The sequence below is a fragment of the Pelophylax lessonae genome, assembly GCF_965119305.1.
Source record: "Pelophylax lessonae genome assembly, chromosome: 10".
Taxonomy (NCBI): domain Eukaryota; kingdom Metazoa; phylum Chordata; class Amphibia; order Anura; family Ranidae; genus Pelophylax; species Pelophylax lessonae.
Window position 1 is genome coordinate 238,551,267 of NC_138777.1, and position 22,275 is coordinate 238,573,541.

The 22,275-nt window shown below is 46.0% G+C and overlaps 1 protein-coding gene across 1 annotated transcript in view; it reads left to right on the plus strand.

The window, feature by feature from the left end:
• Positions 1 to 448: 448 nt before the first annotated feature.
• DPEP1 (dipeptidase 1) overlaps positions 449 to 22,275 on the plus strand; it is a gene marked incomplete at its 5' end in the record, with an annotated part of 42,143 nt that continues 20,316 nt past the window's right edge. The window contains 5 exons of the mRNA XM_082270617.1: positions 449 to 558; positions 5,158 to 5,284; positions 8,296 to 8,428; positions 11,810 to 11,960; positions 14,177 to 14,246. Coding sequence (XP_082126743.1) covers positions 449 to 558; positions 5,158 to 5,284; positions 8,296 to 8,428; positions 11,810 to 11,960; positions 14,177 to 14,246 — 591 coding nt within the window. The remainder of the gene's footprint in view (positions 559 to 5,157; positions 5,285 to 8,295; positions 8,429 to 11,809; positions 11,961 to 14,176; positions 14,247 to 22,275) is intronic.

Genomic DNA, 22,275 nt, shown 5'->3' on the forward strand with positions numbered 1-22,275 from the left:
GAAAGTGTTTTGGTTTGACCTCATATTATATGGTTTTGGTAAATCTAAAGGAAAAAATCTAAAGACAATTGCATAGTGTGTATGGCCCATACGATATCAGTTTTTGGTGGACTGGTCTGTGTTACCTGCATACAAGTATCAGAATATAATCATTTTCCTGATAGGTGTGAATGGTGAAACTTTCCTCTAATGGTATTCCAAGTTTTTATTAAAGCTGTGATCCTGTCTGAGTTGTTGATTACCTGAGATAAGATAATTACAAATCGCTGAACAAATCTTATCTCTTCATTGTTCAAGTTACAGATTAATTTTACTTCCAGTATATATAAGAGTGCCGAGCTGCTCAGCAGTCACCTAGCAGGTGTTGGGGTGACCGGGGGCACCGGCTGAGGACCTGACTCTTGGGAAGACTTGGAGCTGCATGAGACACCTGGCACCACCGTCCTCCATGGCGATCCTCAGGATTCTGGCAATGCTGCTGTGTTGGTGTGTGATGGGGGCACATTCAGACCGAGCACAGGCGTTAAAAATAATGGACCAAGTTCCTGTCATAGATGGGTGAGTATAAAACCATAACTGTAACATGATAAAACTCATTTTTTTTGTTTGTGGTTTTTTTTTTTTTTTTTTACTTTTTTTTACTTTTTAAAAAAAATTTGAATCAATTTTTAATTCATTTGGATTTTTCTATAAATTGTTTCGGTTTTACTTTTTTACATTATTTTTTTATAATTATATATATATATATATATATATATATATACTGTATATATATATATATTTTACATATATTTTACATTTTTTATATACATTTTTCAAAATGAAAATGGACCAAGCTCTTGGGAATATTTTTTTTTAAATTGTAATTCATTTTAATGTTTCTATAAATGTTTACGTTTCTAATTTTTGACATTATTTTTTTATAATTGATATATATATATATATATATATATATATATATATATATATATATATTACATTGTTTATATGATTTTTTCAAAGTGAAAATGGACCAAGCTCTATTAATTTTTTTAAAATTGTAATTAATGTTAATTTTTCTATAAATGTTTACGTTTTTAATTTTTTACATTATTTTTTATAATTGATATATATATATATATATATATATATATATATATATATATATATAGTATATATATATATTTTACATTTTTCATATTATTTTTTCAAAGTGAAAATGGATCAAGCTCTCGGGGATTAATTTTTTTTAAATTTTAATTCATTTTAATTTATCTATACATTTTTACGTTTTTAATTTTTTACATAATTTTATATATATATATATATAAAACATTTTTCATATATTAATTTTTCAAAGTGAGAATGGACCGAGCTCTGGGTGATTAATTTTTTAAAATTTTATTGATTTTTAATTTTTCTATAAATGTTTACATTTTTTTATAATTTTTATATAATTTTGTTTTTTTTACATTTAAAATTTTTCATATTTTTCTAATACCCAAACATGACAGTCCAGTTTTGTTTGAGGACTTAAAGAATGAGTCACCCCATTATCTGTGATATATAACACAGATTTCCCCTGTCCTCAGTCACTTTCAGCCAGAAGGGGAGCCCTGTCAGGTAGGTTGTATGGGGCCCCGTAATTTCAAACAGCAGCCCTGGTTGTGGCAGATCTGCACATGCTCAGTTTTCAGTGAGTTTCTATGCTGAGTATTTCCTCCCAATCACATCTGTGCAGCCCATGTGACTATAGAGTCACACACGTGGGCGTATACACAGTAGTAACTGACAGCCCACTCCCTCCCTCCTTCTCCATGCCCACTAACCAGCTAAACACAATGGGGGCGGGATATTACATGTAGATTGATGGAGGCTTCACCTCCCTCTTATTCTAAGACACAGGCTGAAATCCGCCCACACAATGGTATTTCCTCAAAATAATAAAGATTTAATTTGAAATATATATTTGTATGACAATTTAAAACAATTTATTGATATTATTTATTTTTACTCTGTATTCCAAAGGCTGATTTGTTTTTAACATGTGATCTGCATCAGAGGACTAGAAGCTCCTCCTGCTTATGTTTCTCTGCAGACAGGCTGGGAGAGAGCCGGGTCATCTGACAGCTGGTTATCCATTAGGAAAAAGGGATTTTTTTAAATAAAATAATTACAGTGCCGTAATTATTCCGGTGGAAATATTTCACCAAAGGTCCCCTGGACACCAAATACTGGGATATAGTTTACCTTGAGGGAACTTAAATACACACTATATTGTCAAATGTATTGGGACACCTGCCTTTACATGCAAATAGACTTTAATGGCATCCCAGTGTTCAATTTTGTTCAATATTAAGTTGGCCCACCCTTTGCAGCTAGATTAGCTTCAAGTTCCTCCACCCCAAACTCGCTCATCCATGTCTTTATGGACCTTGCTTTCTGCATTTGGTGGGGGTTGTTTTTCAGGGGTTGGGCTTGGCCCCTTAGTTCCAGTGGAGGAAGCTCTTAAGGCGTCAGCATACCAAGACATTTTGGACAATGTTATGCTTGAGGTCAGGACTCTGTGCAGGCCAGTCAGGTTCCTCCACCCCAAACTCCCTCATCCATGTCTTTATGGACCTTGCATTGTGCACCGGTGGGCGGTCATGTTGGAACAGGGAGGGGCCATCCCCAAACTCCTCCAACAAAGTTGGGCCATAAAATAGTCCAAAATGTCTTGGTATGCTTACGCCTTAAGAGTTCCCTTCACTGGAACTTAGGGGGCCAATCCCAACCCCTGAAATACACCCCCACACCATAATCCCCCCTCCCCCAAATGATTTGGATCAGTGCATAAAGCAAGGTCCATAAAGACATTGATGAGCGAGCTTGGGGTGGAGGGACTTGACTGGCCTGCACAGAGTCCTGCCTCAACCCAATAGAACACCTTGAATTAGGACGCAAACTGCAAGCTAGGCCTTCTCATCCAACATCAATTCCTGACCTCACAAATGCTCTTCTGGAAGAATGGTCAAACATTCCCATAGACACTCCTAAACCTTGTGGACAGCCTTCCCAGAAGAGTTGAAGCTGTTATAGCTGCAAAGGGCGGAGCCAACTCAATATTGAACCCTACGGACTAAGACTGGGATGCCATTAAAGTTCATGACCAGAGTGAGAGCGATAACACCAAATTTAACACACCTGCTCCCCATTCACACCTGAGACCTTGTAACATTAACAAGTCACATGACACCGGGGAGGGAAAATGGCTAATTGGGCCCAATTTGGACATTGTCACTTAGGGGTGTACTGACTTTTGTTGCCAGCGGTTTAGACATTAATGGCTGTGTGTTGAGTTATTTTGAGGGGACAGTAAATTTACACTGTTATACAAGCTGTACACTCACTACTTTACATTGTAGCAAAGTGTCATTTCTTCAGTGTTGTCACATGAAAAGATAGAATGTGAGGGGTGTACTGACTTTTGTCAGATACTGTATGTCTATAGATCCGCCTGGATGTGATGAGGACCGGGCTCTGCAGCCTCTTTCAGGGACCGGGGCTGACATAAATGGAATCGGAAGCTCTCTGCAATATTTGGCCATAATAATAATTCTTCCACCTCCAGAGTAAATATCACTAAATAGTGAATTAGAAGGGAAAATTCGAATATTTCCACCCACAGACTTGGTGGAAATATTCTAAATTGTATAATTATCTAACTGCTGTATTTTTATATGCCCTTGTTTTGGGTAAGTTAACTTGAAATAACAAAAAAATAAAATAAACTCCACCTTCATCATGAAAATGTCTAATGCTGGGGGTATCCATTATTGCTGGGGCATATAGTGTTGCTGGGGGTATCTATTATTGCTGGGGGAATCTATTGTTGCTGGGGTTGGGTTTAGTGTTGCTGGTGTTGGGTCTAGTGTTGCTTGGGGTATGTTTTATTGCTGGGGGATCTATTGTTGCTGGGGTGGGATCTATTGTTGTTGGGGGTTGGGTCTAGTGTTGCTTGGGGTATCTGGTATTCCTGGGGGGAATCTATTGTTGCTGGGGTGGGATCTATTGTTGATGGAGTGGGATCTATTGTTGCTGGGGTTCGGTCTAGTGATGCTGGGGGTATATATTATTCCTGGGGGATCTATTGTTGCTGGGGTGGGATCTATTGTTGTTGGGGTTGGTTCTAGTGTTGCTGGGGTTGGGCCTAGTGATGCTGGGGGTATCTATTATTGCTGGGGTGGGATCTATTGTTGCTGGGGTGGGATCTATTGTTGCTGCGGTGGGATCTATTGTTGATGGGGTGAGATCTATTGTTGCTGGGGTTGGGCCTAGTGATGCTGGGGGTATCTATTATTGCTGGGGGAATCTATTGTTGCTGGGGTGGGATCTATTGTTGCTGCGGTGGGATCTATTGTTGATGGGGTGAGATCTATTGTTGCTGGGGTTGGGCCTAGTGATGCTGGGGGGTATCTATTATTGCTGGGGGAATCTATTGTTGCTGGGGTGGGATCTATTGTTGCTGCGGTGGGATCTATTGTTGATGGGGTGAGATCTATTGTTGCTGGGGTTGGGCCTAGTGATGCTGGGGGTATCTATTATTGCTGGGGGAATCTATTGTTGATGGGGTGGGATCTATTGTTGCTGGGGTTTGGTCTAGTGATGCTGGGGGGTATCTATTATTGCTGGGGGAATCTATTGTTGATGGGGTGGGATCTATTGTTGCTGGGGTTGGGTCTAGTGATGCTGGGGGTATCTATTATTGCTGGGGGAATCTATTGTTGCTGGGGTGGGATCTATTGTTGCTGCGGTGGGATATATTGTTGATGGGGTGGGATCTATTGTTGCTGGGGTTGGGCCTAGTGATGCTGGGGGTATCTATTATTGCTGGGGGGATCTATTGTTGATGGGGTAGGATCTATTGTTGCTGGGGTTGGGTCTAGTGATGCTGAGGGTATCTATTATTGCTGGGGGTATCTATTGTTGCTGGGGTGGGATCTATTGTTGCTGCGGTGGGGTCTAGTGTTGCTGGGGTTGGGTCTAGTGATGCTGGGGGGTATCTGATATTGCTGGGGGTATCTATTATGGCTGGGGGAATCTATTGCAATCTAATGATATTGAGATAAGATCAGAGACCTTTGTATAATTCCTCTGAAGAGTAACAGATTCCGGGATCTTCCTTTCCCTCCACAGACACAACGATCTCCCCTGGCAGCTCCTGGATAAATTCAATAACCAGCTGAGTAAAGCGAATCTTTCTACTCTGAACAACACCCACACCAACATCCCCAAACTGCGAGAAGGACGGGTGGGCGGCCAGGTGAGGGGGAGCCGGGGGTGCTGGGGGAAGGGGGTGCCGTGGGGTGTCGGGGGGTGCCGGGGGGGGGGGGGTATTGTCAGTCTATGCCGGTGATGATCCGGGTTCTATGACGGGATTTAGTCTTCATAATAAAATGTAAAGTGTTATAATATCGCAGATTAGCAGCTCATAGAGAAAAGCGGCTGCATTCGTTTTCACTTCCTGTCGTAGTGTGACAACGCTCACCCCTCATTCTGTATCTGTGGAGGAGGGGAGTTGTCACTCGAGGCTGCGCTCCTGATTTGCACTACAAACAATCTGTTTCTTTCTATATCATTGGAGGGGGGGGGGGGTTCTGTAGCTCACAGATGAGTTGGAAGAGTCGGTAACATTGTTTGAGATTTGAGTTCAGTCCTCAGGAAGCCTGGAGGAAGCTGGAATTCTGGCAGGATCAACAGATATTCTTCTGTACTTGCAGAAAATTAAAACAAATGCAGCCGCCACATCTAAGGACTGTGAACCTGCAATATGGGGCATTTTTGATTTTGGACTTAGATATTCTTAGATCAGGGGTCCCCAAACTATGGCCCTCCAGGTGTTCAGGAACTACAATTCCCATCATGCCTAGTCATGTCTGTAAATGTCGGTTTTACAATGCCTCATGGGAGGTGTAGTTCCACAACAGCTGGAGGACCATAGTTTGGGGTTCCCTGTGTTTGGGTACAAAGTTGCCAAAACTGAGGGGTGAAATGCACCACCAGGCTGTTTTTGGGGCCCATTCACCCCCCTACAGCCCATACCCCCATTCACCGCCATACAGCCCATACCCCCATTCACCCCCATACAGCCCATACCCCCATTCACCTCCATACAGCCCATACCCCCATTCACCCCCATACAGCCCATACCCCCATTCACCTCCATACTGCCCATACCCCCATTCACCCCCCTACAGCCCATAACCCCATTCACCCCATACAGCCCATAACCCTATTCACCCCCATACAGCCCATACCCCCATTCACCTCCATACAGCCCATACCCCCATTCACCTCCATACAGCCCATACCCCCATTCACCCCCATACAGCCCATACCCCCATTCACCTCCATACTGCCCATACCCCCATTCACCCCCCTACAGCCCATAACCCCATTCACCCCATACAGCCCATAACCCCATTCACCCCATACAGCCCATACCCCCATTCACCCCCATACAGCCCATACCCCCATTCACCCCCTACAGCCCATAACCCCATTCACCTCCATACAGCCCATACCCCCATTCACCCCCATACAGCCCGTACCCCCATTCACCTCCATACTGCCCATACCCCCATTCACCCCCATACAGCCCATACCCCCATTCACCTCCATACTGCCCATACCCCCATTCACCTCCATACTGCCCATACCCCCATTCACCCCCATACAGCCCACACCCCCATTCATCTCCATACAGCCCATACCCCCATTCACCCCCCTACAGCCCATACCCCCATTCACCTCCATACAGCCCATACCCCCATTCACCCCCATACAGCCCATACCCCCATTCACCCCCTACAGCCCATAACCCCATTCACCTCCATACAGCCCATACCCCCATTCACCCCCATACAGCCCGTACCCCCATTCACCTCCATACTGCCCATACCCCCATTCACCCCCATACAGCCCGTACCCCCATTCACCTCCATACTGCCCATACCCCCATTCACCCCCATACAGCCCATACCCCCATTCATCTCCATACAGCCCATACCCCCATTCACCCTCATACAGCCCATACCCCCATTCACCTCCATACTGCCCATACCCCCATTCACCCCCATACAGCCCACACCCCCATTCACCCCCATACAGTGCAATACGGCACACACACTAATACACGTTACACTAAAGAGTAACTCCACCTTCCTGGGAAAATAAAATAGCAATTACAAATATAATAATATAGCGTATAGAATCGCTACACAAATCATATTGTAACTAAATGTTATTAAAAATTCCCTTTCCTTTCCATTCTGTAATGATGGCCACCCGGAGGCGCTCTGTACACAGATGGTATACAGAGCCCCGCCCCCAGAAACATCATTTCCTGCTTGTGTGATTGGCTACACTATGGACTAGTGATCGACTGATTATTGGCAATGCCGATGTGCACTTTCCCCGATATATCGGAATCGGCCCCTGAGGTGACCGATATTACCGATATTCCGGGAAAGTGCTGTACCGGAGTGATGTCTGCAGCTAGAGGCCTCCCGGTACCGGTGTCCATAGCCGACGGTCGGCTGTCTTGTAATGACAATCAATGCGGTTTAGAAGCTGCTCGGCTGTCATTACAAGGAGCGGGAGGTGACGTCCCCCCCCCCTTCCTCCCGCCGCCTTCCGCGGGTCGCCCAGGTCTCATTCACTTATCAATTGTATGTGATTGATTTTATTCACTATTTATTCACTATTTACTCACTATTTACTCACTATTTATTCACTATTTATTCATTATTTATTCATTATTTATTCACTATTTATTCACTATTTATTCACTATTTATTCATTATTTATTCATTATTTATTCACTATTTATTCACTATTTATTCATTATTTATTCATTATTTATTCATTATTTATTCACTATTTATTCATTATTTATTCACTATTTATTCACTATTTATTCACTATTTATTCATTATTTATTCACTATTTATTCACTATTTATTCACTATTTATTCATTATTTATTCACTATTTATTCACTATTTATTCACTATTTATTGCACCTTTTGGCGCTGCGTTATTTATATACTTGGTTTGTCATTTGTGTTGAGTGAAGACTCGGAATGGATGCAGCCATTGGGGTGGAGTTTTATATTCGCTATGGATTGCGCTGATTTTATTGTTATTGATCAGCACAGATAGTCGGCCCAGACAGAAATGTGATCAGGATGAAGTTTGTTTCATTTCTTTGATTTAAACTCCAAACTTTTCACAAACAAATAGAAAGCTAAAGTTTTGTTTTCATGTTTTGTAGTTTTGGGCGGCGTACGTCCCGTGTGACACGCAGGGGAAGGACGCTGTGAAAAGGACATTGGAGCAGATAGACGTCATCCATGGCATGTGTCTGAAATACCCGCAGGATTTCCTCTGTGTTGGCAGCTCAGCAGGTGAGGACATGGGATCAGGGAAAATGGTGCCAGCGCCAGGTGAGGACATGGGATCAGGGAAAATGGTGCCAGCGGCAGGTGAGGAGGACATGGGATCAGGGGAAATGGTGCGAGCGCCAGGTGAGGACATGGGATCAGGGGAAATGGTGCCAGCGCCAGGTGAGGACATGGGATCAGGGGAAATGGTGCCAGCGGCAGGTGAGGACATGGGATCAGGGGAAATGGTGCCAGCGCCAGGTGAGGACATGGGATCAGGGGAAATGGTGCCAGCGGCAGGTGAGGACATGGGATCAGGGAAAATGGTGCCAGCGGCAGGTGAGGACATGGGATCAGGGGAAATGGTGCCAGCGCCAGGTGAGGACATGGGATCAGGGGAAATGGTACCAGCGCCAGGTGAGGAGGACATGGGATCAGGGGAAATGGTGCCAGCGGCAGGTGAGGATATGGGATCAGGGGAAATGGTGCCAGCGGCATTTGAGGACACGGGATCAGGGAAATGGTGCCAGGGGCAGGTGAGGACATGAGATCAGGGAAAATGGTGCCAGCGGCAGGTGAGGACATGGGATCAGGGGAAATGGTGCCAGCAGCAGGTGAGGACATGGGATCAGGGAAAATGGTGCCAGCGGCAGGTGAGGACATGGGATCAGGGAAAATGGTGCCAGCGGCAGGTGAGGACACGGGATCAGGGAAAATGGTGCCAGCAACACAACTGGCACAATTAAAGGATAGTCAGAATACATAACACCCCACATGTGTCCCCAATATATAAGGGGCAGTGGGAATGGGGATTTTAATGTGCTCGGGAATATTAAAAAAAAAAAAAAAAGTTTTATTTTTTTATATAAAAAAAAAAAGTTTGTTCTAATATTAACCATCGTTTTACAATATACACGTTTACAATTTTTTATAATATACAAACAATTAAAAGTATTCAACAGCTGCACAAATAGTGAAATGTTACTAGGTAATGGCCATTGATATGGGGAATTTTTTGCAAGATTTGGTTGCATTGGGTGTCCACCAGGGGTGTACATACAGGGGTTGCAGGGGTTGTAATTGTGACCCGGCCCCATGCTCCAGGGGACCCTTGCAGCCCCCCCCCCCCGTACCCCTACACCTGGATAGGAGGGGTGGGGAGGAGAGCATATAGAGGAAAATGGAGAGGCTGCAGGAGGTAAATGGAGGGGATCAGATTGGTTCCTCTACATGCCGCCCCTTCTATCCGCCTCCTGCGGTGATCTGGCTCCTGTGCTCTCTCCTGGCCAATGGCGGCCGGTCCATAAGGGGCGCAGGGGCTCCGCCCCCCTAGTTTGCATAATATAATCATAGAACAATTTATTTTGAAATAACTGATAACATGACTAACATTTTTTGAACATCCTAAAGTTATAAAATGTTAGTCTAATTATAATTTATTTAACAATCAATCGTTCTATGTGTGCAGCTGTGCACTGCGCGGGGCGACGGACTGATAGGTTTCTATTAGTTCATTTTTACAAGCATGTGATTGCAGCCTGAGGCTCTAATTGGCTTGTTTTAAGTTGTCCTCGGAGTGCAGTGCCCTCCCATTTGTCATTATAGCGAATCAATATTTGCCATCAGTTTGTCAGGCTTCTCATCCCGGCCAATCAGGACAGGAGGCTGAAGATTTGGGACCTGGAGAGAAGACCGGGTTAACATGGAAGTCATGGTTCCCTGGTATCAGGGGAGCTGTGACCGCTGAAGGGCTCAGTTTGTAGGGTGAGTGCCGACCTGGAGGGCATTGTTTCACCCCCCCCCCAAAAAAAATGTAGCCCCACCTGCCACTGCCCCTGGCCCTTCCCCTCATCCCCCGAAGTGCTGCCAGGTTCCCCTCTCCCCTCTCCTGGGGGTGCTTCAGGTTTCAGGATGGAGAGCAAGGAAGGGGCCAGTAAATATGTCATTTACAAGCTTCTTTCTTGTCCTCATGAATAGAGCCAGTGATCGGTACCAATCACTGACTCTGTCCATTCATAGCTGAGGCATAGTAAACTGTGTTTCCTGTGCTTCAGTTTGTGAATGAATGGGAAGCCTCTGTACAGAGCTCTTCCTGTCCATTCATTCTGTGCTGCTGAGGCAGCAGAGACGGACATTGAGGGCTGTGTCCTCGGTCTCCTTTCTCTGTCTCAAAGGTGGAACAAACACAAAGAAAGGGCGCACCAGCCTAGCGCATTATCCTCAGCAAGCTTTTTAATAGCAATTGTTTAAAATCAACTACTCACAAACATGCGTGGTAGATCGGCATATAGATTCCAATGAACAGCATCAAAATAGGAGAGTCAGATGTTTCATATAAACGGAAGACTGTCGCGTTTCGAGGCCTTGCCTCTTCCTCAGAGCTTGAGGAAGAGCTTGCAGCTCTGAGGAAGAGGCAAGGCATCGAAACGCGTCAGTCTTCCGTTTATATGAAACATCGGACTTTCCTATTTTGATGCTGTTCGTTGGAATCTATATGCCGATCTACCACGCATGTTTGTGAGTAGTTGATTTTAAACAATTGCTATTAAAAAGCTTGCTGAGGATAATGCGCTAGGCTGGTGCGCCCTTTCTTTGTGTTTGTTTTACAGTGTTTTTGACCACCCCGGTCGTAGAGGGCAGCAAGGCTTAGCCATACGGGATGCCAAGTGTAGGTTCCTAGATTGAAAGGACCTGGCTTTGAGCGCAGAAGCAGGGTGCCTAGCATCACTCTTTTCTTTTTTGGATTATTCAAAGGTGGAACATCAGAGGTCTGTTTAGATCCCTGATATCTCACCAAAGCCCCCCCAACGGGGCTTCTAAAAAATTGTAAAAAAAATAATAATAATAAAATTGTTATAAATAAATAAAATAAAAATTAATAATAAAAAAATTAAACAAAAATAAAAAACGGCTGACACCAGTGGTGGAACTACCAGGGTCGCAAAGGTTGCAGATGCGACCAGGACTCTGCTTTGGGGGAGCTCCAGCCGGGGGCCAGGGGGGCCCTTTATGGTTTCTCGTCAGGGACCCTGAAGGTTCTAGTTAGGCCTCTGGTGTCCACAAAAGGTTTTACTTCCTGCTAGAAAGGTAAAAATGTCTGTCCTGCTTGATAGTAACCATTCTGTTCATGTTCACCACTGGCTATTCTTCTGTCACCGGTGTTGTCCAGTGGAGGATTTCCTTGAGTTGGCTATCCTCATATCTTCATTGTGTCTGGCAGCGTAGGAGCCGGCTGATGATAACCCATAATGAAGGGGTTGTTGGTATAGCAGATGGTTCATTGCCTCGGCTTCTCACTGCCATGGGTTTCTATTTTAGAAATACAAATCACTTTTTCAGCTATTATTATACAATCGTCTGTTTATCAATAATTCATTGGGGACTTCAATGATGTTTCTTTTTTAGGGATCCTTGAGGCCTTCCAAACTAAGAAGGTGGCCAGTCTGATTGGTGTGGAAGGAGGACATTCAATTGACAGCAGTCTGGGGGTCCTGCGAACCTTCTACAACCTCGGGGTGCGTTATATGACGTTAACGCACAGCTGTAACACACCGTGGTGAGTTACGAGGTGAAATATGTGGGGTGATAAAGGGTTGAGCAGTGAGGCGCTACTGGTGGAGCATGCTGGGAGCTCCCAGCTCCTCCATAGCTGAAGAGCAGCAGATCCCCAATAACTGATGTAGATAATGAAAAGTTGGTCCAACAATTATAGATATTATTGGATATTCTTACGGATAATCTCTGGATGGTTTGGATTTGGTCATGGTAGGGTTGTGCCTGTATGCGCCAATATGGAAGGGGCCCCCAGGGACCAGATGTCATTCTACTGGAGGGTTAGTGGATACCAAGAGGAACAGAGTTGAAACATTTCCACATTCTTCACTGTAAAATGGGGAATTCTTAGGTACTGCATCTCTGAATCTGATCTATAACTCTCCAATCAGAAAAGCTCATGTTCCCTGCTGATTGGAAAGCTCTACCAATGTCAGGGGTTCACTGTTGTGCGCAGGCACACTGGCGCAGCAAACCGGTAAGCGCCTATGCGCATGCGCGTACGCAAAGGCGCCTTGAATAATTAGAGGCCAACGTAGCGTCCTCCCGTTCGACCTATTTAAAGGCAGTAGTCACACTGAATCTTTGCTGTGTGATCTTCAGCTCTCCTGTCTCCTGTGCCCTTATTGACCTTCTGTTCCTGATCGTCTGACCCGGCTTGGCTTTGACCTTGATTACCTGACCCCGGCTCCTCTTGACTACTCTTCTGCCTTATCCTGATCTGCTTTATCCACTACCGGCTATTGAACCTGGATCTACTCTTGGCCTGGCTGGGGAATCCGGAGGACCGTGACCTGGTGTTAGCACGCAGCCAAATCCATCCCCACCATCAGGGGCCCTGGTGAATACCGGCTAGCACTTAGACTCCGCACCTCTGGTGAACCTGTGTCCTGCTAAGGTATCCTGTCAGCATTCCCGTCTTTGGATCTTGCATATGTTCCAGGCTCCTCATCCGGTGAGAAATCCTTCTACACGTCAGGCTCTGCCACAACAACTCTGACAACCACTGACTCAGTGGGGGCGTGCTAGACCTCTGCAGAGAGACCACAGCTTCCAGACAGATAGTGAGGTTCCTTCTCTTCAGCATTCTGGAACTGCAGTGCGTTACATTAAAAATTTGCTTTGGGGCCTATTTTTGCATTGCACCGTGGTTACAATGGCAGCCAATCCAAAATGAATGGGCTGCTATTGCAGGATGCACATGAAACAACGCACATTAACATGTTTACGTTAACACAACGCCAAGATGAGATGGAGCCCTGGAAACTTTCGAATGAAGACAAGACTGGACTACAGTGTTAGTTTTGTCAATGAAAACGTTTTAGTCAGCAGCATTTCACAGTGACAAAAACTAAACGAAAAGTTCACCACATTTTCCTCCACTAACGAAAACTATGACAAAAATCAATTTAGTTTTCGGTGGCCTCCACTGACCACCGGCATCCAGGGCACTGTGCATTACAGGCCATCCCTCCGACCTGAGACCACCATCCAGCACTGTGCATTACAGGCCTCCCCTCAGACCACCATCCAGAGCACTGTGCAGCATTACAGGCCTCTACGAGTCAGACCACTATCCCAGAGCACTGTGCATTACAGGCCTCCTCTCAGACCACCATCCAGAGCATTATAGGCTTGTCATACCGTCATCCAGAGCACTGTGCAGCATTGCAGGCCTCTCATACCACCATCCAGAGCACTGTGCAGTATTATAGGATTCTCATACCACCATCCAGAGCACTGTGCAGTATTTTAGGCCTCCTCTGACCACCGACATCCAGGGCACTGTGCATTATAGGCCTCCTCAGACCTGAGACCTTTATCCGGCACTGTGCAGAATTACAGGCCTCCTCAGACCACTGTCCAGAGCACTGTGTGCAATGCATTACAGGCCTCCTATTCAGGCTGTCCATGTCTAGAGCACTGTGCATTGCAGGCCTTCTCAGACCACCATCCAGAGCACTGTGCAGCATTACAGGCCTCCACTGACCACCGGCATCCAGGTCCTGTGCATTACAGGCCATTCCTCTGACCTGAGACTACATCCAGCACTGTGCAGCATTACAGGCCTCTCTGAGTCAGGCCACTATCCCAGAGCACTGTGCATTACTAAACTAAAACTAAATCAAAATTTGATGTCAAAATTACCACTGTGGGGGGTTTTATGTCTGAATAGTTGATTATCATTAACAAACTGTCTTCGCTGTTCTGTCTTCTTAGGGTGGATAACTGGCTTGTAGACGATAATAAAGATCCAGCAAAAAGCAACGGACTCTCTGACTTTGGAAAGGTAAAAATGAGAGAATACAGAAGGACACAGAGGGTTCTCCTGGCAGATTTCAGAATATTCTGTGTCTTTCCTCCAGTAAGAGATAAAGATGTCCCCACACGGCACTCCCATGTTTCCTCTGTAGGGGTCGCTGTATTTCCTGGGTAGGGCTCCAATCCAAGTAATTGAGGATACAATAATCTGACCAGGGGTCTGTGAACCTGTACCGTCACACCCAGAGGGCTACAGATTCACTTAAAGCCAGTTACTTCTGATTGTGACCCCCATGGGGGGATCTTCCTACACTTCCTATGCCTGTGACATCAGGACTAGGAATGAGCAGAGTGGTTTTTACCAGAAAACAAAGACTACAAAAAGAAAAATGTTACCAGGTATTATTATTAGAAAGATTGTTCCACACAGTACAATATCTGACACGTTTCTGATCCGTATAAGTCTGTATAGGTAGAAACGCGTCGGTTGTTGTACTGTGTGGAACGATTTTCTATAAAGCAAGATCCAAGGAGAATCTGAAATTGTGTTTGTATGATGTTGTATTTGGCCCCAGGAAGAGGGATTTATTGTCCCCCAGTGTTGGAGTGTGGGGCAGAATAGGGGGCTGAGCGGTGCACATTGCTTTTGTTTGGACATCAATATAAAGAAAGCTGTGGAGTGGAACTCAACTCAAAGAGTGAAGATTTGTTACTTTATAGCAAAAAGTTAGAAATGGTAATTGTGCATCAGGTGTAGACTTATAACGTATCTTTTATCTGGAATTCTTCCTGAAAAATAGCAATGAACTTCCTGGTATGTGAGTGTGCCTAGGCACTGCTGTGCCCACAGACCAATATTAGTATATCTGCCAGGTGAGATCTCAGGCACTGCTGTGCCCACAGACCAATATTAGTATATCTGCAGGGTGAGATCCCAGGCACTGCTGTGCCCACAGACCTATATTATTATATCTGCCAGGTGAGATCCCAGGCACTGCTGTGCCCACAGACCTATATTATTATATCTGAGGGGTGAGATCTTAGCCAAGGCTGTGCCCACAGACCTATATTAGTATATCTGGTTGGGGAGATCTCAGGCACTGCTGTGCCCACAGACCTATATTAGTGTATCTTCCAGGTGAGATCTCAGGCACTGCTGTGCCCACAGACCTATATTAGTATATCTTCCAGGTGAGATCTCAGGCACTGCTGTGCCCACAGACCTATATTAGTGTATCTGCAGGGTGAGATCTCAGGCACGGCTGTGCCCACAGACCTATATTAGTGTATCTGTAGGGTGAGATCCCAGGCACTGCTGTGCCCACAGACCTATATTAGTATATCTGCGGGGTGAGATCTCAGGCACGGCTGTGCCCACAGACCTATATTAGTATATCTTTCGGGTGAGATCTTAGACACGACTGCCTCTGACTGTATCACCAGACCTAGAGAGAGATATGGTGATGGTGATGCTCACTGTTCTCCCTGCTGGAGGCTCTGACATGAGGAAGCTAAGCCCTGCCTCTAGTAAGATGGCCGACATCACACAGTGAGACACAGTGCAGAACAAGGGATGGTAAATCCGTAATATGGAAAAGAATGGAGGCCAGAGAAGGGATTGGTAAAGAGGGGGTGGAGGCAACTGAATGGAGGCCAGTGGAGGGATTGGCAGAGAGGGACGGAGGACACTGAATGGAAGCCAGTGGAAGGATTGGCAGAGAGAAGTGGAGGACAATGAATGGAAGCCAGTGGAGGGATTGGTAGAGAGGGGTGGAGGACACTGAATGGAGGCCAGTGGAGGGATTGGCAGAGAGGAGTGGAGGACACTGAATGGAAGCCAGTGGAGGGATTTGCAGAGAGGGGTGGAGGACAATGAATGGAGGCCAGTGGAGAGATTGAAAGAGAGGGGTGGAGGACAATGAATGGAAGCCAGTGGAGAGATTGGCAGAGAGGGGTGGAGGACACTGAGTGGAGGCCAGTGGAGGGATTGGCAGAGAGGGGTGGAGGACAATGAATGGAGGCCAGTGGAGGGATTGGCAGAGAGGGGTGGAGGACACTGAATGGAAGCCAGTGGAGGGATTTGCAGAGAGGGGTGGAGGACAATGAATGGAGGCCAGTGGAGAGATTGAAAGAGAGGGGTGGAGGACAATGAATGGAAGCCAGTGGAGAGATTGGCAGAGAGGGGTGGAGGACACTGAGTGGAGGCCAGTGGAGGGATTGGCAGAGAGGGGTGGAGGACAATGAATGGAGGCCAGTGGAGGGATTGGCAGAGAGGGGTGGAGGACAATGAATGAAGGCCAGTGGAGGGATTGGCAGAGAGGGGTGGAGGACACTGAGTGGAGGCCAGTGGAGGGATTGGCAGAGAGGGGTGGAGGACAATGAATGGAGGCCAGTGGAGGGATTGGCAGAGAGGGGTGGAGGACACTGAATGGAAGCCAGTGGAGGGATTGGCAGAGAGGGGTGGAGGACAATGAATGGAGTCCAGTGGAGGGATTGGCAGAGAGGGGTGGAGGACACTGGAGTCCAGTGGAAGGATCGGCAGAGAGGGGTGGAGGACACTGAAGGGAAGCCAGTGGAGGGATTGGTAGAGAGGGGTGGAGGACACTGAATGGAGGCCAGTGGAGGGATTGGCAGAGAGAGGTGGAGGACACTGAATGGAAGCCAGTGGAGGGATTGGCAGAGAGGGGTGGAGGACACTGAATGGAGGCCAGTGGAGGGATTGGGAGAGAGGGGAGGAGGACACTGAGTGGTTGGTAAGGTGGATGAGCCTGGCAGCAGCATTAATGACAGACTGAAGGGGAAATTGCCTATGTAAAGGTAAGCCAATGAGGAGGGAGTTGCAGTAGTTAAGGTGAGAGAAGACCAGGGAGGGAATTAGGAACTTTGTGGTGTCATTGGTTCGGAAGGGGCGTATTCTGGAGATGTTGCTGAGATTGAGGCATTAAATTTTGGACAGGGATTGGATGCCGGCCTGCAAGGACAGTTTAGAGTCCAGGATTACCCCTAGCACCCTGGCATGTGGGGACGGACTCATAGTTGTGCCATTGTTCTTGACAGAGAAGTCAAAAAAGGGGCGCATGGAGGAGGAAATATTATGAGCTTGGTTTTGGATAGATTGAGTTGGAGGAAGTGGGGTGACACCCAGACAGATGTCTGTCAGTAAATCAGTGACACGTTGGGAAACTGGTGGGGTGAGCTGAGGGGTAGAGAGATAGATTTGTGGGTTGTCACCATAGAAATGGTATTGGAATCATCAGCTGACCCTGGGAGGAGTTGTAGATGGAGAATAGGAGAAGTCCAAGGACAGAACCTTGGGGGACCCCAACGGTAGGAGAAAAGGAGAGGAGGAAGAAGAGTTGTACTGTAAGTGACACTGAAGATGCGGTGAGATTGGTAAGATTGGAACCAATGGAGAGCACAGCCACAGAGACCAAGGAAATACTGTAGCACCCCAAGGTCCGGTTAAAGATGAGCATTGGGCCACATCCGGCCCCCGGGCCGCAGTTTGGAGACCGCTGATGTAGCTGACGGCAGCTTGAAGCCGATTCTGTTACAAATGCTACATAGTTATATTTTCTCTTCCATTGAAATGAATGTTATTTTGTTTTTATTGGAGGATTAGTAAGGAGCTGGCAGTCATTTCTGGGGCGGTGATGCTGAAACCCAATTTATCTTGCGGAATGTTCTAATCTATGATTCCTGCATCCTCGGGGGTCAACGCCTCTAAAGTCAGCAAATGTTTGCTGACCTTCTGGATAATTTCTTTTGTGTCATGATGATGATGTCATAGTAGGACAGCTGGCCCACTAACATTCATAATTAACAGCTCAGCTTTCTGTATTGCTTCACTGATCAGGAAAGTCCTGCGTGATGTTTTATAGAAGTCCTCATAAATTACATTTAAAATTTTCATATTTACGTTTTTTTTTTTGCACACCGGCCCCCTGGACCCCATTCAGTGTGACCCCCGGCGTATTTCCTTTGCCCGGCCAGCCCAGGTGCAGCATACGGCCTGTCATTCGCAGAATGGCTGTGCACTGCTGAACCCTTGTTAGGTGTAAAGAAAAAAAAGTGAAATTGTCAAAAAATAAAAATTACACCCAAGCACATAAAATCCCTTCCTCTCTGCCAAGCCCCCACCCCCACATAAAAGCATGTACTAATGTAAACGCATGTGTTGGGGCGCCTACGCATGAAAGCCCTGATTGTGATATACACGTTACATATCGCCGCACACACCGGAGTCAGAGCAAAAATTCTAGCACCAGACCTCCGCCGCAAAACTAAACTGATGACCTATAGGGGGCCGTGTCGCCTTTGGAAAATAGAATGCTGAAGTTTATCGCCATTTTATGGACGCACGCAAACGTAACTGCGTGAAATCACATACCTATACATGATTTTGTGCACAGGGTCTGGGGCGTGCGAACACCGCCAGCGGCCCGCTCCTGCTCGTTTACAGGAGAGGCAGAATGGCAGTCCTATGTAAACATGGCGGATCGCTGTTCTGTGAGAGGGGAAGATGGAGATTGTGTATCTCTGCTAAGCAGGAACACGGATCTCTGTCTTCCTCTAGTGCATCCAATCCCCCCCACAGTTAGAAAACACTGCCTAGGAGCACACTTAACCCTTTTATTGCCCCTGATGTTAACCCCTTCCCTGCCAGTGTCATTAGTACAGTGACAGTGCATTTTTATAGCACCCCGATCACTGTATTGGTGTTACTGGTCCCACAAAAGTGTCAGTTAAGTCCCGTACACACGTACCGATTGTCGGCCGTAAATATTCGGCCACCAACCGATCGGCCAATTGTAGGCTTGTTAGCATGATGCTTCCGACAACCGACAGCGCATTTTCGGCCGAACAGAATCTGGCGTGCAGACTTTAAAATTTTTGTTGGCCGTCACCAGAACGGCCGATTGTTCACCAGTCAGTACAGAATTCGGCCAACAAACAGCAGATTAGCAAGACTGGGCATGCTCAGAAAAGAAAAAACACACGGAAAGTTATCCATCACATGACATCACTTCTGCAGTCGGCTGTTGTTGGCCGACAAAATTCGTGTGCAGTCTTTAGCACTTTTCAGCCGACAGGACAGCACCGGACAAAAGACGGCCGATCGTTCGGCCGACAATCAGTACGTGTGTACGGGGCTTTAGTGTCAGATTTGTCTGCCGCAGTGTCGCAGTCCGGCTAAAAGTCGCTGATCCCAACCATTACTAAAATTATTTCATAAATAAATAAAAATTCCATAAACTATATTATAATATTACTATATAAATATATATATATAATACTATATTTATTTATTGATATTGGTGTGATATTATACAGTAGTATCCCCTGAAGAAGCTAAATTAATTAGCGAAAAAAAGGGGATTCACTCCAGAAATAAAGAGATTATTCTCCCTCTCTACAAGACTCTGGTCCGGCCACATCTGGAGTATGCTGTCCAGTTCTGGGCACCGGTCCTCAGGAAGGATGTGCTGGAACTGGAGAAAGTCCAGAGAAGGGCAACAAAAATAATTAGGGGAATGGAGGACATCAGCTATGAGGAAAGACTACAAGCACTGAACCTTTTCTCTCTGGAGAAGAGACGATTGAGGGGGGATATGATATCAATGTACAAATACTGTACTGGTGACCCTAGCATAAGGAACAAACTATTCAGAGAAAGGGAATACAATAAGACACGTGGCCACTCACTAAAACTAGAGGAAAGGCGGTTTAACCTTAAAATACGTAGGGGGTTCTTTACTGTGAGAGGAGTAAGGATGTGGAATTCTCTTCCACAAGCAGTGGTATCAGCAGGGAGCATCGATAGTTTCAAAAAACGATTAGATGGGCACCTTAAAGACCACAACATACAGGGGTATACAATGTACAACATACAGGGGTATACAATGTACAACATACAGGGGGTATACAATGTACAACATACAGGGGGTATACAATGTACAACATACAGGGGTATACAATGTACAACATACAGGGGTATACAATGTACAACGTACAGGGGATATACAATGTACAACATACAGGGGTATACAATGTACAACATACAGGGGTATACAATGTACAACATACAGGGGGTATACAATGTACAACATACAGGGGGTATACAATGTACAACATACAGGGGGTATACAATGTACAACACACAGGGGTGTACAATGTACAACATACAGGGGTGTACAATGTACAACATACAGGGGTATACAATGTACAACATACAGGGGTATACAATGTACAACATACAGGGGGTATACAATGTACAGTTAACAGCAAACACACACATCATAGGTTGAACTGGATGGACTGATGTCTTTTTTCAACCTCACAAACTATGTAACTATGAAACAGTTGGGACTATCACCCCTGAAGTACCATGAACCTTGGACTATGCTAATGAGTCTCCAAACTACCATGTTTGAATAATTTCAAAACATTGTGTTTGTTTGTGTCTTTTTCTATACATTTTAAATGAATTGAAATTAAAATCTGTAATTTTATTACTTCTTTCATAGTACATTATTTGCACCTTAAAAATCCCAGCTCCCATGGGAGCATTTCTTCCTGTTTTCTATTTCACGCAGGAATGTGGTGCAGGTGAACGATATCTCTTTGTTGTCTATATGGATCATAGTTTGTAGACGTGATAACTTTTACGCAAACCAATCAATATACACTTATTGGGAGATTTGATGTAAGGGGGGGGGGGGTTCTGGGGACCCTGATAAAAGGAGGGGGGAACTCTGGGGACACTGATGTAAAGGGGACTGATGTAGGGGCAAACTCTGGCGACCCTGATGTTAGCAGGAGATGACTCTGGGGACACTGATCAAAGGAGGGGGGACTCTGGGGACGCTGATCAAAAGAGGGGGGACTCTGGGGACGCTGATCAAAGGAGGGGGGAATCTGGGGATGCTGATCAAAGGAGGGGGGACTCTGGGGATGCTGATCAAAGGAGGGGGGACTCTGGGGATGCTGATAAAGGCGGGGGGACTCTGGGGACGCTGATAAAGGCGGGGGGACTCTGTGGACACTGATGTAAAGGGGACTGATGTAGGGGCAAACTCTGGCGACCGTGATGTTAGCAGGAGATGACTCTGGGGACACTGATCAAAGGAGGGGGGACTCTGGGGACACTGATAAAAGGAGGGGGGGGACTGTGTGGACACTGATGTAAAGAGGGCTGATGTAGGGGCAAACTCTGGCGACCCTGATGTTAGCAGGAGATGACTCTGGTGACACTGATCAAAGGAGGGGAGACTCTGGGGACACTGATGTAAAGGGGACTGATGTAGGGGAAAACTCTGGCAACCCTGATGTTAGCAGGAGATGACTCTGGGGACACTAATCAAAGGAGGGGGACTCTGGGGACCTTGATGTATGGGGGTCGTAATAAAAGGAGTAAACTCTGATGTAAGAGGGTCAGGCCCAGGGGGGCCCAGGCCTATATCTGTGTAAGGGGTCTCAAAATTTCGGATGGCTGCCCTGTTCCCCACACACTGCGCCGATGTTCCACATTCCGCTGCAGGATTGGATGATGTTAGCTGAAGGCCAAGCCGTCTGCTGCAAACTTCAGCCAATCCGGGAAGAAGAGGTATTCAGCCAATGAGCTGTCGCACAAGCGGTGCTGCGTGCAACATCGCTTCCCCCCAGCTCCCCAGTCATTCTCCACACGGAGCTAACATTGGGTGAGAAAACACCCCTACACAGGCTTTATTTTTTTTTTTTGGGGGGGGGGGGGGGATGCAAGTAGCTGGTCCTGAACAGGGTGCAAAATAATCTAGCACCGGCCCTGAGAGCATGTGACAGGGTGACAATGCAGAAGCACGATTGGTAGACAGGGACAGAGCGTTGTCACCCCATGACAGGAAGTCATGGGTCCTCCATAGGTCAAGGTCACCAGGTATTATTTTAATGACAGCTGCAAACTTTAAAATGTTGAATGTGACTTTTGATATTATTTTAAAATGTTTATATAATGATTTTAGTGATCAGATTCACATATTATTTAAGAGTTTCAGAACAAAATTTAAATAAACTTACAA